The sequence below is a fragment of the Antechinus flavipes genome, chromosome 1 (genome assembly GCF_016432865.1).
Source record: "Antechinus flavipes isolate AdamAnt ecotype Samford, QLD, Australia chromosome 1, AdamAnt_v2, whole genome shotgun sequence".
In the NCBI taxonomy this organism is placed as follows: Eukaryota; Metazoa; Chordata; class Mammalia; order Dasyuromorphia; family Dasyuridae; genus Antechinus; species Antechinus flavipes.
Window position 1 is genome coordinate 79,964,986 of NC_067398.1, and position 14,032 is coordinate 79,979,017.

Here is a 14,032-nt window from a genome sequence, read left to right on the forward strand (position 1 = left end):
GCTGTTATTCTTCTTTACAATGGATGGGCTTATGCTGGATTTTTCTTTCACTACTACTCAACCAGAATTTAGGAGGTGCTAGGGTTTGAAGACCCTTCTGGTTCTAAATGTATAATCCTACAACTTGGGTTTTTCCCCTAAGTAGCACTGTTGGAGAGAGACAATTGAGTTGATCCCAAAGGCAATAAGAATAATTAGTCAAATTGGGAAGCTATCAAATGTTGCCCTCTCCCAGGGATTTTCTTCCTTAGGGCAGCCTGACCTTCTCTGCTTTCCCTAGTAAAATCCTCACATTGTCCCAGGGACTCTCTCCAAGGAATGAAGGCATTTAAAAATTTAATTTGAGGGTGTATTTCTTGCATTGTTTGGCTCAGGTACAAAAAGTATTAGTTTTGCTCTGTGGGTTTGAGGGTGGGATATGTGGGAAGAGAAATGTGACTCGGTTGCCTTCTAGGGAGAAGGTATAGCCCATGGGTGGGCTTCCAACTGCATGCTGAGTCTCTCCTCAAGCTGAGAGGAGAGGAGGTAACATGTTTGCTCAGAGGAAGCCCTGGGTCCCCGTTCAGTAAAATCTGGTTTCAAATCCTATCTCAGACGCTGACTAGCAAGTCAATTCAATGTTGTCTGCCTCGGTTTTCTTATCTGTAAGTGTCTCTAAGGTCCCTTCCATCTCTAAATCTAAGTTCCTTGGCTACTTACACCTTTGCCAGTCACATCGACTTTAAAGCCCTTCTTTCCACCATCAGTGAGATGTCCAGCCACCACAATTTCAGAGCCATCGTAGAACTGCTTCACCCGATGCTCTGTCAGATCTTGGATGGAGGCCTTGGGATATTGGAATTCCACATCTGTGAGCAGGGGATTGGCAACTTCCTCGTAAAAGCCCTGCAGGAGACACAAGAAGCTGCTCTGGAGAAAAGGCTTCCCAAGGTTGAGGTTCTCTTTTCCTCCTCCTTTTTCCTTGCACCTTTTCTGAATGGAGAGAGTAATAGTGTTCTGCATCTCTGAAAAATCTAGACACTTGTCTGTGTTCATGCAAAGCTGGAGGGGAGACATTCAGACTTTTTGCAGGAGGAACATCTGTCAGATCACCACAGTGAATTGGAGCAGATTTCAAGGACATAAAATCTTTTTTTTTTTTCAGGGACATAGAATCTTAGAAGTGGATGTAACCATCTCATCCAAATCTTCATTATGATTAAGAAGGAAACTGAGAACCAGAAGTGAAGTGACCTTCCCAGAATCATAGAGAAAATTAGTGATGGATCCCAGATTACAGTGTTTCCTTCATACCACAGGGAATATTTCAAATAATTATTTGTTAGGTTCCTATAATTAGTTATAATAGTTGACAACAAAAGCTTTATAAAAAAACAGTAGAGAATGACTGAGCTGTCCTTCTCCATTTCACTCTTGCTTGATCTCGCCAGGTTGTTTCTATGAAATGGGCTTTCTCTTAGAGCAGTGAAATATCTTGCTCCAGTTCTGTTAGATCAATAACTATAGAATTAGCTCAATAGATGACCTCAGTCAAGTCCCTTCCCTTCAGCCTCAGTTTCCCCCTCTGTAATATGAGAGGTTTGGACCAGATGATCTCTAAGGTCCCTGCCTTATTCTAACATTCTACGATGCTTTGTTTTGCTGTTTTTCCCAACACAAGGATATCATGTATTGCCTGTGACCAAGAGTGTCTAGCTTTGGAAGCCCCAGGGATTACCTACCTTTAACTGCTCGGCTGCATCATTATCTCTGTAAATTCTGCGGGCAGTCCCATCATTCTCTAGAGACATTGCCTCCAAGAAATTAAAGTCAACGTTTTCTCCAAAGCCCAGATTGTAGAGTGGAAACTTCCCTTGGATGGCATTCTTGACGTTCTTTCGGATTTGGGCAAGATTGGTCTCCCCTTTGTTCAGATACAAAAATTGGCAAAGTCATAATCCCACCCCAATGGGGGCTCTTTACTCCAATCTCTTCCCCTTCATTCCTGGGTCTTGCCCTATTTGTCTATCTCGGTTATTTCATCTGTAAAATGGGCACCCAACACCCTGGGTTATTGTTGTGAGGATGATAAAAGATTTGTAAAGTGCTTTGTAAACCTTAAAATATCATGTAAATTCTAGTTGTTTTCATTATCTCCATTAGTCACTAAAGAGCAGGTTCCTATGGGTAGGAACCAGGGTTAACTCATCCGTCTCCCCTATCCAATAGCAAGATCTTTATCCTTGCCTCTAGTAGCTGCTTAGTGTTTGTTAAGTGGACTTCACAAATTGCTTTGCCTGGTTTATGAGGCCTTTGGGGACTTACCCACAGTAGGTTCACCATCTGTCAACATGATGACTATGGGAGCATTGTTTCTGAGCCTGGGGTCAACTTCAAGAGCTTTATTCAGGATGTTAATTCCTTCTAGCAAGCCCCCATTCAGATTTGTTGCTGCATTTGGAGATAAGCAAGCATAGTTTGGACAAGGGACCAAGCTGGTTGTTTTGTTTCAAGGAGAAAAGGATGAAAATAATGGAGTGTCATGCGCTACATGGAGCAGAACAGGACAAAGTCCTACAGCATTTACCTCCTGCCAGACTGAAGGTTTGCACAAAGACTCTGGCTTCCTGCAAATTGTCAGCTGTGGCCTGGATGAGAGAATTTTTCCAAGCTCTTACATGGCCCCCAAAGAGGATGAAATTGAAGTAATCATCTGGCTTAATGTCGTCCAGGATCTTAAGGAGAGCCTGCCTTGTCTAGAAGAAAGAAAGGGCTTATTAGAGGACAGGACTTAACACTTGAGAGGACAGCAAAGTCTATTGGAATATTTGTGAGTGGGGGTACCCAGAATGACCTGGGGAAGCACCATGAGCAGCAGCATCCCCCTCAGTCACAGACAGTGGAAGTCAACAAGGATGAACCAGGTTACTGAATGAGGAAGGACAGGATGAAAGAGAGAATGAATGGAGTAGACAGAGTTGAGAAACTCCTGAGGGAACAAAAGGGAGTTGGGTGGAAGAAGGGGGAGATCAAGAAAAATCATAAATAGCCACATTTAGAAAAAAGGGGTATTGCTGCTCACTATGAATGAAAGCACTAGGGCAGGGATGGGGTTAAGTCTAAAATAGACATTAATCTCTTTTTCCCAGACATAGATGAAAATGGAGTGACAATATAGCATAGGGGAAGCTTGTCTTAGAATCAGTCTCAGCTCCTGCCTTTAAAATTAGTTGTGTTCTTAATGTAAATCTAATTCTGTATCACAGAGAGAAATTTCATAAGTCAGTTCTCAATCTGTCCAGACGTCCCCAAAATGATAATTCTATTCTAACCTTCCTATCCGGAAGTTCTCTCTCTATTTGATACAATAATAATTATACCTTGTATTGATTTAGAACTTTAAGGTTTGCAAAGTATTGCACAGATATCTCATTTGATCCACCCAACGAACTTGAGAGGTTGTTGCTATAGAAGAGGAAACTGAGAGATTAAATAATGAAGGGTCATAGAGCTAAGGCTAATTAATTCATTAAATTAATTAATGAATTCAGGTTTTCCTAATTGCATATCCAACTTTCTCTCCAGTAGGATCTCAGCATTTGACATCTCCTACAGTTATCATATTCTAACTCATAGAATTTATCTTATATTTATCTTATTTGTCCCTACTCAATAACATATTCTGGGAAGGCAGATACCATGTCTTATTGGTCTTTCTGTTACTTTATATCTGATAGCAGATTAAGTTCTAGGAGTGTTGTCTCTGCTGCTATGAAATCCCTATTATTATTACTATCTACAGATGAAGAAACAGACATAGAAGAGTTTTAAAAAAAAATTTCCTAAGTCATACAGCTGATTAGTGAATGAAAACCTGTCTCCTGATCATAAAATCCTTGTTTTTTTCCAACACACCACTGTGCTTATGAATAAGGATATAATGAAACTTTTCCAACACTGTCTTTTGAAAAAAAAAAAACCCAGAGGATGTAGATAAGAAGTTGGTCTAGTTATTTTAAATTTCTGGTATGTGGGTAAGTGTTAATTAATGAAACTTTTCCATTTTGCAAAGCCTGTCACTCACCTGTTTTATTTTCTGACCAGCCATAGATCCACTAATATCTATCACAAAAACTACATTCTTGACCATGTTCCTTAGGTTTTTTGGTGCAAAGAATTGTGCGAAATGTTTATTGACCACCTGAATCAAGAGAAAGAGAGGATAAAGAATTCATTTCACACACCCATCTATTTGTTAGCTCATATCCTAAAAGGAAACCTACCTGGAGGTCACAGGCTGTGTCTCTTTTCACATCATATTTTATTGTAAAATCTCCATCCATCAAGGATTTGGTGCAAGTCGGGCAGGCCTGTTGTTGATCAATTGTAGGATTGAAATACACGTGACCCTGAAATCATTCAATTAAAAATGCATTATTTAACCATTATTATCAGCTAGAATTTTTGCTATACCCATAATGGAAACAAGAGGTTACCCCCTCCTTTTAAGGGAAGCCCACTTTTCTACTAAAGATGCAAGGTTCCTCCTTATATTTCCAAAAGAGTATGAAAAGGAAAGAGAAACATCAGCTTTGTAAGACTGAGTGGCTGAAAGTGTTTTTCTCTACTTTCAATGAGACTATTGTTTTTTTCCCTCATCTGGAAAAGAAAGAGGAAAAAGCAGATGGGAATGGGGCTCTAGGGATTTCAAAGACCAAAATGCTTCCTGCAAATGCTATCCCTCAAAGGCTTCTAGAAACTGCTTTGGTTATTCCCACAGAGTTCCATTAAAAAACAATATTTTAAGAAATTTCCTGGCAAGATAGTAAAATGAAAGATTGTCAAAGAGCTACACAGTAATCCCTGCCTGAGGAAAGATAGCAATGCTATCCCAAATAAACAATAAGGGGATGAAAAGAAAAAGGGGAAGCAAATAAGGAACCTCAAAAGATGTATTCAAATCAAGAAAATAAAAGGAAAGGAATTTGTACGTTATTGGGGGTGAGGTAGGGAATTCCAACACCAATAAAAAATATTGTGGTTTAAAATATATCAAAGAGAAGTTACTGAGAAGGCCATCTCAATTATATAAAATGTAAATGTTTTGAACAAATAAAATCAACACATCTAGACTCGAAGAAAATATATGGAACTAAGAAAAACAATTATGCATCAAACATCTCTGAGAAAAATTTGATAACAAGGAATTGATACAAACATATAATATTAAGAGACCGCCAATAAACCACTTGGTTAAGGAATCAATGAGAATTTTCAAAAGAAGAAATTCAAACTGTCAATACTTGCTTGACAAAAATGTTCAACATCATTAATAATCAGAGAAATGTAAATTAAAATCATCTTTAGGTTACTATCTTATACAAAAGCTAACAAAAATGCTAAAACTCAGGGGGAAACATGTATGTCACTTCACTCCCGATGGAATCATGAATTGATTTCACCATTCTGGAAAACAATTTAGAATTATACAAAAAAAGTTACTAAAGTGTTTGTGTCTTGTCCCAGAGATCTTACTATAGACTACCCAAAAAGGTTACTCACAATAAGAAAAAAAAGCTATATACAAAAATATTCATAGTAACCTTATTTGTGATAATAAAAATCTAGGAATTACATATGTAAAAATCAATTGTGCAATGAATGTTCAAATTTTGGTATGTTAATGTAATAGAATACTACTATTACATAAATAATAATGAATAGTTAAAAATCAGAGAAACATGGAAAGACTTGTTTTTAATGATTGAAAACAAAAAAAAAGCACAAAAAATAATATACACTGCAATTGCCAAAATGTCGATAACAGAACCATAAAACAACAAAACAACAAAACACTGGTCAAATGCCATATTAATAGTCACTATTAATACCACACTGTCCAAGTTAAGGGACACAGTCTCTTCTTTCTCCATATTAATAATTATTAATAATGTGGTTTTATTCAGATAATATATTTTATAAAGGGACTTAATAAAAAGTATCTGAATCAGAATATATTACCAAATTTTAAAATAAATAAAACATACCATAACAAACTAGAGACGAAGGAAATGTTTAATCTTTAATTACTCTGGAGAGGAAATAAATTCTTAACAAGTCACAACTTAAAGGAAATTATACAAGAATATGTATGAATACATAAAAGATTTGTGATTTTTTTTGGCATAGGAAACTTCTGATGTGGGAACTTTCTCCAACAATAAAGATTTTAATTCATCCATTAATTTCTAAATAATTCCTGGATAGTTGTAGCAGAGGCTCTGAGAGTTTCAGTGACTTTCCTAGGCTCACACAACTAGTGTCAGAGATAGGACTTCAATTCAGGTTTAATATCCAAGAGAAGGATGCAATTATAATTACTTTCTTGTATCATTTCAGTGATAGTAGAGGAAATTGTAAAAAATCAAATAAATGAATTTGACCTCATAAAAATAAACACGTTTTCTACAGCACAAAAAAGCAATCCATCCAAAATAAGAAGGAAAGAAAGTAGCAGGTGGAGGAAAGGTAGTCTTTATATGAAGTGTTACTGGTGAAAGGCATCTTCCTAGGCACCTTAGCTCACAGCATCACTGCCCCACTCTTACTCTCTCCCTCCACAGATCCGGTGTGCTACCAAGTCTTATTTCTATCTTTACACCATCTCTCACATGTCCCCTTTTCTCCACTCACACAGTCCTTACCCTGATACTTTCATCACTTCAAACCTGGACTATGGAAAGAACTTGGAGACTAATTCCCCTATAGCAAATCTTTCCCATCCCAGTATATCCATATTCAGGTGCCAAAGTGATCTTTAATTGATCCTCACCCTTAACTCAACAATTCAATGAGTCAACACCCTTGACTCATAAGCCAAATATAAAATCTTACTTGGCTTTTAAAGCTGTTCACAATCTGGTTTCTTCCTGGTTTTCTTAGACTTTACTCCCACAATCCAGTGACACTGACCTTCTTACTATTTCCAGCACAGAATACAATCAGCCAATTCCTTGCATTTTGCTGACTATTCCCCATACGTGAAATGTTCTGCTGGCTTCTCTGACTTCCCTTAAAAGTAGATGCACATTCTATTTTGCAAGAGGCTTTTCCCCATCTTCCCTTCCATATTTTACCATTAGTGACTTCCTTCTGGGAGCATCCCATTTACTATATATATATATATCTTGAATGTGCATAATTGTTTCTATGGTATCTCTCCCATTAGAATATGAGCTCCTTAAGGACTAGGATTGTGTTTTCTTTCTTTAGCATGGTGCCTGACACATAATAAGCTCTTAATAAATGTTTATTGATTGGATGTTCTAAAAATGTATGAGGAACTGATAAGAATACATAATAGTATAAGTCATTCTTCATTATATAAATGAGCAAATAATATTAATGGATAATTCTTAAAAGGAAAAAAAACACAAATTATCAACAACTACACAAAAAGTTCCCAAATCTCTAATAATCAAAGAAATTAAAGGCAAAACAAATCTGAAATAAAGCAACATTCAACAAATTGTCAAAAATAATAAAAGTCAACAAAATTCAGAGCTGGCATGGTCATAGGGGAAACAAGTATGTTATTTCTGTGTTAATAGAATGGTGAATTAGTTCAACTTTTGTAGGGAGGGGGGGAATATGTAATTATACAATGAGTTATAGAAATAAGCATATCACTGGATCTGTGAACTTAGCCAACCATTCTAGAGAGCAATTTGAAACTATGCCAAAGGATTATCAAACTGTGTATATCCTTTGTCCCAGCAATACCACTTCTAGAATTGTAATCCAAATAGATGTTTTAAAAAGGAAAAGGACTTTTCTGTACATAAGTATTTATAGCAATTTTTTGTGGTGACAAAGAATTGGAAATTGAGATGATGGCCATCAGTTGGGAAATAAATAATTGAACAAGTTGTGGTATGTGATTAAGATAGAATACTATTCAGCTATAAGAAATGACAAGCAAAATAAGTTCAGAAAAGCCTGAGAAGACTTATATGAACTGATGAAAGTGAAAAAAGCAGAACTAGGAAAACATTGTACCCAATAATAGCAATATTACACAATGATCAACTGAATGACTTAGCTATTGTCAACAATATAATGATCCAACACAATTCCAAAGGACTTAGAGTGAAAAATACTACCTACCCCCAGAGAAAGAAGTGTTAGAGTCTGAATGAAGATTAAAGTATATTTTTAATTTTTTCTTTATCTTTCTTGGGTTTTTTATTGGTTTATGTTTTCTTTTGTAACATGGTTAATATGGAAATATGTTTTTCATGACCATATGGACTATATATATATATATATATATATATATATATATATCAAATTGTTTGCCTCCTGAAGGAGGGGAAGGGGAGGGAAGGAGAACATTTGAGACAACATTTTTTTAAAGAATGTTAAAAATTGTTATAACATGTAATTTAGAAATATATATACATATAAATTCAAAAATGACCATATCCTTTGGCTCAGTGTTCCTACTTCTGAGACTATGCCTTAAGGAAATCATTGGCAGATTTTTTTTTTCAAAACACCTAATATTCATGGAGAAACAGCCAGGGAAGAAAATATAAAACTGTATTTTTGAATCACTCAACATACCTTTTTTCCAGAGAAGGATTTTTTAATAACTTGGCTCAGGTCCCCAGAGAGGAAAGATGCTTGAGCATCCAGCATGCTGATCTCTTGTGGTTCAAAGATGTCTGCTTCAATCTTCAAAGTTTAAAAAAAACACATTATAATATGACTCATTATTTTCCCTCTCTGTCCCAAACATAACAGTACCCAGGAAAACATGGAGATATAATCTGAAACAAATTAAATGAATGGCAGAGGTATCGGCTCTCTTTTTCCTAACATATTCAAAGAAACAATCCACTCAACCTCATACACAGAGATGGTAGAAAGTCTACTAGTTTTGAAGTAGGGGACCTGAATTATAGGTTCCCCTCTGTCACTAAATCTCTGCTTGGCTTTAGGTAAGGTTCTGGGACTCTCTATTCTGTACAATTAACATGCTGACTACGGAGATCTCAAGTTCCTTCAAGCTGAAATGTTCTATAATTCTAGTATTTGGGGAGAGACAAAGCAGAGATTCACACTGAACCTATCACCTCTTTCAAAATCAACTGATATTCCAGTATTATCATCAAAAAGCAGTTGTTAAAGACCTGAAGAAAGCATTAATCCCAGCTTCTGAACTCTGTTACTATGGTAGAGATGGATTTACAAAGGATAACTCCTATTTGTGGATCCATGAACAACAAGGTCCATCCCATAGAACATGCTCAGAATTTCTGGTTCTCCTTAACCATGTGGATGTTTTAGAAACTGCTTCTTGTCATGTGTGACTCAGTATTGAAGGTCTTAAGCTTTGAGAAGGGTCCCCTTGCTGACTGGCAAGAAGAAAGAACTGGTGATATTTCAGAGAGGATGACCTAGCCTCAAGTCTTTCCTCCCTTCCAACTGTCATAATTGCCTCAAGCTGCTTTATATGAAGAGTGAGAGCATTGCTCCAGTCTTTAGGTCCAACAATAGCTTTAGGTTGTGGTTGGAGGTTTTGTTTTGTTTTGTTTTTATTAGTGTTAGATGTGAAACTTTTCTTAGATGATTTAACTTTTTAATCTTTCTCTCTGTCGTGGTTTAATTGTGCAGAACATCAAAAGGAACTGGTTCTCAGGCACTACACTTCACACTCTGAAGGATCCTTGGAGCCATAAAATAACCAGGGTGAGACCATGATTGCCTTTCCACTACACCAGCAACCATGGAACCCATAATCAGAAAGTCAGGTTCAAAGTCCAGTGTCCAAGATTCAGTTCCCACAGCTCATCTCCAAGGGAACAGTTCCTAAGGAGTACTTCTTGAGCAACTAATAGGACCCAAGACTAGAAAATACCTCAGAGGTATTCAATCCAAACCTCCTCCCTACATTTTACAGTTGACAAGACTGAGAGACCTAAGGAGGGGTTAAATGACTTGCTCAAGTCATAACACTATTTAACAAATAGCCAGGCCCAGATTCAAACTCCAGTTCTCGGAGTCTCTAAACTTAATCAATAGTCTTCCCTTTACACCACAGTGCCTCAGAAATATTCTTTTAAACTATATCTATCTTTACATGAAGGACTTTTATTAAAGATGTAGTAAGATTTTGCCGCTTTCAGAATTGGAAGGACTCTTAGAAAATATCTATTCTATCTATTCATTTTATAAATATGAAAATTGGGACTTAGGGAAGATGGGGACCTGCCCATAGCTGTAGAATAAGGAGATAACAAAGCTTGTATTAGGTCCCTACTTGCCTATTTAGGAACCTTTTTCCAAACTCCTCTGTAAGAGGTATAACAAGACATAGAGCATGGGTCCATAGAGAATTTCTGGTATACTCTACAGGTGATGAGAATCAATCCCAGGGAGATTTACCTCAAACTGTTTGACCAGCTGCTTTGGTTTAACTTTAATAACAATTTCATATTTTCCCAAGTGTCGCTTCAATAACTCCTCATAAGTCAGCTCAAAGTTGACTTTGCTGCCAGCACCAATATTGACTGCAATGTTGAATTTTTCCATTTTCCTCCCAGAGGCCCTAGGGGAAAAAAGGAAGAAAATCAATCTCTATAGTTTCATAACTCTGAACGCATCATCCTTAAATTCGCATTGCCTTTCACTCAGAGGCTTTGCTTTGAGAATTCAGCATGATTAGGTCAGATTTTTCTTTTAGTCAAGCTCTGCTATTCTCTTATAGATTGGGACTACTTCTTTTGTATTTTTTCTCTATTTGTCTTATCCTAGGTGAACAAGCATCCTGAAATGGATGTGTCCAGGGTTAAATACAATTTTATGAATCCAAGACATCAGGAAATAGTGTGTCCAGTCAGATCAAAGATGACTAGCCACAAGAAGAAGCGTATCCCATAGTTCCTTTTCTTAGTAGGAACTAAATGAGTAAAGCAAATTTTGAAGGCCAAGGTTCTGAGGAAGCTTCCTGATCTCACTGGTATACATATTCATTTCTGTATCCCAGCTCTGCCTTAGTATATCCCCCCAACTGTATATAAGTATACACACACAGACACGGAGAGAGACAGACAGACAGAGAGAGAGAGAGACAGAGACAGAGACAGAGACACAGAGAGAGATAGAGACAGAGAGAGAGAAAGACAGAGAGAGAAAGACAGAGAGAGAGAGAGAGAGAGAGAGAGAGAGAGAGAGAGAGAGACAGACAGACAGAGAGAGAGAGAGAGAGAGAGAGAGAGAGAGAGAGAGAGACAGAGAGACAGAGAGAGACAGAGACAGAGAGAGACAGAGAGACAGAGACAGAGACAGAGACAGAAACAGAGAGAAAGAGAGACAGAGAGACAGAGACAGAGAGAGAGAGAGAGACAGAGAGACAGAGAGAGACAGAGACATACCCCTCATACAGGAAGTTGGGGCAAAAGCTTACCTGACCAGACCTGCAGTCTCTCCTCGAACAACAGCTTTCCGATATTGCTTCCACGCAAGCACCTTGTCTTTGATATTTCCTGGATATGGGACTCCATCTACTGTACTGTTAAGAGACACACCAGTAAAATGTATGTCCCTGAAGACAATTTGCCAGATGAGTCCTCCCTATCCTGATCAGAGTGTATGGAGCCTCCCCTGGCCTGAATATATCCTTCTCACAGTAGACTTTAAGCAAGAGGTCACTCTAGTTCACAAAACAAGTAAATACTTGAAGGGTAGGAGCGTGTGATCAAATCATCCCTTCATTTCTGCTGTTACTGTTCAGTCCTATTCGACTCTTCATGATCCCATCCTGTCCACGGGATTTTCTTAGCAAGTATACTAGAGTCATTTCCTTCTCTAGTAGATTAAGGCAAGACTTGCCCAGGATCACACAACTAGTAAATGTCTAAGGTCATATTTGAACTCAATTCTTCCTGCAGTTTAATGTTTGCAGTGAGATATAATCTTCATATATCTTTTATTAGCCAGAAAACATTGTGTTAATGTGAAGGCCAAAGTTGGGGCTAAGCCAGGAAACCTGGCTCCTTTTTCCTTCTTCCTCTAATACTAGTTCTATCATGAATATTTTTTTTTGTCAGAAAAACCCAAGATCAGAGACCTTTCCTGCCCATTCTTGTCCCATAGAGCCTGTGGCTAGTTTCATCATCACTTTAAGGAAGATCTTGGAGAAAAAGAAAGAGAGAGAGAGAGAGAGAGAGAGAGAGAGAGAGAGAGAGAGAGAGAGAGAGAGAGAGAGAAAGGAAGAAAGAAAGAAAGAAAGAAAGAAAGAAAGAAAGAAGAAAGAAAGAAAGAAAGAAAGAAAGAAAGAAAGAAAGAAAAAGAAAGAAAGAAAAAAAGAAAGAAAGAAAGAAGGAAAGAAGGAAAGAAGGAAGGAAGAAAGAAGGAAGAAAGAAAGAAAGAGAAAGAAAGAAAGAAAGAAAGAAAGAAAGAAAGAAAGAAAGAAAGAAAGAAAGAAGAAAGAAAAAGAAAGAAAGAAAGAAAGAAAGAAAGAAAGAAAGAAAGAAAGAAAGAAAGAAAGAAAGAAAGAAAAAGAAAGAAAGAAAGAAAAGAGGGAAGGAGGGAGGGAGAGAGAGAAGGAGGGAGGTAGGAAGGGAGAGAGGGAGGGAGGAAGGAAGGAAGAAAAAGGAAAAAAAAGAATGGAGAAACTAAATTATTATCTTTGGTATTAGAAACTGCAGTCTCAAATATTAGATTATATGAGTCATTTGAGATTGTCAAGATTTAGGAATGGTCCCTAGTTAAATACTAAATAGATTTGCACTTTCTGATTCAGAGAACAAATTGGGAAAGGGATTACCCACATGAGGAAATTGCTAATGTAGGCTGTCTTGGGGATCTCAACATCGAAGATAATTTCTTGGGCAGTGCTGCCATGGTTGATGGCTTGGCTGGTGATCACATAATTAGCAAATCGGGAGGTGACTCTGCAGTTAATTTTCATATTCTGAATTTCTATTCCATTGACGATCTATAGATGAAAGATAATTATACTTTGGTATTGAAGCATGATTGACAAAAACTCCTTTCTCAGATTGGTTTTTATCTAATTCCATAAGTGATATACTTTATTCTGATTAAGAAAAAAAATCTAAGATCTTTGAAATCACTGAGTTCCTCAGATTTTGAAAGATAATCAGTGAAGGGGAAGACTACATCTGAAGCCAAACTCTGGCCAGCCAATTAGTTATATACTACGCTGGAAAGACCTCTAAATTCTCATCTGCATGAGAGGAGTGGCTGGATTAATCATTTCAGAATTTGCATGCTATTAGTAAAGTTTGAGGAAAAAAACCCACAACCTACCACCATTCTCCCAAGAATGAGAAGTTTACTTACAGTGCCCTGAGTCTGTCTCTTCTGCAAAATAAAAGCAATTTCAAGGTCTAGAAAAAGAGAGCTATACCATTAACAATAATCTGAATATAAAATGTGATAATAAAACCTCTTTGTCATTTTTTGGTCCCTTTTTATTTCCTCTTTGACGTATATACAGAAATTTCATATTTGTACAAAAGAGTGTCAAAAAAAAAAAAAGACAATTTCCTAAGTAACTGTGATAGGCAGTGTTGGGGAACAAGGAAAAGATTTCAGGGAAAAGTAGCAATGCACTTAAATGTTAGTGCACTTAGCAAATTGTAATTAATGTGTCTTTTCATCCCTCCCCTCAAATGATGTTTTCTACTTTCCCTGGAAGGATTTAAATATGTGGACTATTTCAGATTAGCTCTCTGTTTATATCCCCAACACCAGCTGAATAAGGCTACCCAGAGGAACCCATTGCTTTGAGCACTTTGGATTTGTACCCCTTTTTTATTCCCAAGTGCAACCCATCTGGTACCTTCCGCATAATGGGAGGAGTGGCTAATTCACCCAATATGGTTACATACCCCAATGCTCCTGGGCTGGCCTATTAAGCTTGATGCTATGAGACCAGGGAGGGATAAAAGGCAGAGACATAACAGCATCTGATGCTCCATATTGTAAGTCAGCCACAGTTTGAGGGACGCACATTGATGTC

General features: G+C 37.3%; 1 protein-coding gene across 1 annotated transcript in view; it reads right to left on the reverse strand.

Annotated features, from left to right (window-relative positions):
- The window catches only part of ITIH1 (inter-alpha-trypsin inhibitor heavy chain 1), a 32,047-nt gene extending 18,015 nt beyond the window's left edge, over positions 1-14,032 (reverse strand). Inside the window, exons 1-12 of the mRNA XM_051984916.1 lie at positions 13,902-14,032; positions 13,351-13,371; positions 12,816-12,982; positions 11,450-11,554; positions 10,429-10,591; positions 8,605-8,715; positions 4,263-4,388; positions 4,064-4,180; positions 2,567-2,735; positions 2,305-2,430; positions 1,722-1,903; positions 700-885 (exon numbers count right to left, since the gene is read on the reverse strand). Coding sequence (XP_051840876.1) covers positions 700-885; positions 1,722-1,903; positions 2,305-2,430; positions 2,567-2,735; positions 4,064-4,180; positions 4,263-4,388; positions 8,605-8,715; positions 10,429-10,591; positions 11,450-11,554; positions 12,816-12,982; positions 13,351-13,371; positions 13,902-13,991 — 1,563 coding nt within the window. The 5' untranslated portion in view covers positions 13,992-14,032. The remainder of the gene's footprint in view (positions 1-699; positions 886-1,721; positions 1,904-2,304; positions 2,431-2,566; positions 2,736-4,063; positions 4,181-4,262; positions 4,389-8,604; positions 8,716-10,428; positions 10,592-11,449; positions 11,555-12,815; positions 12,983-13,350; positions 13,372-13,901) is intronic.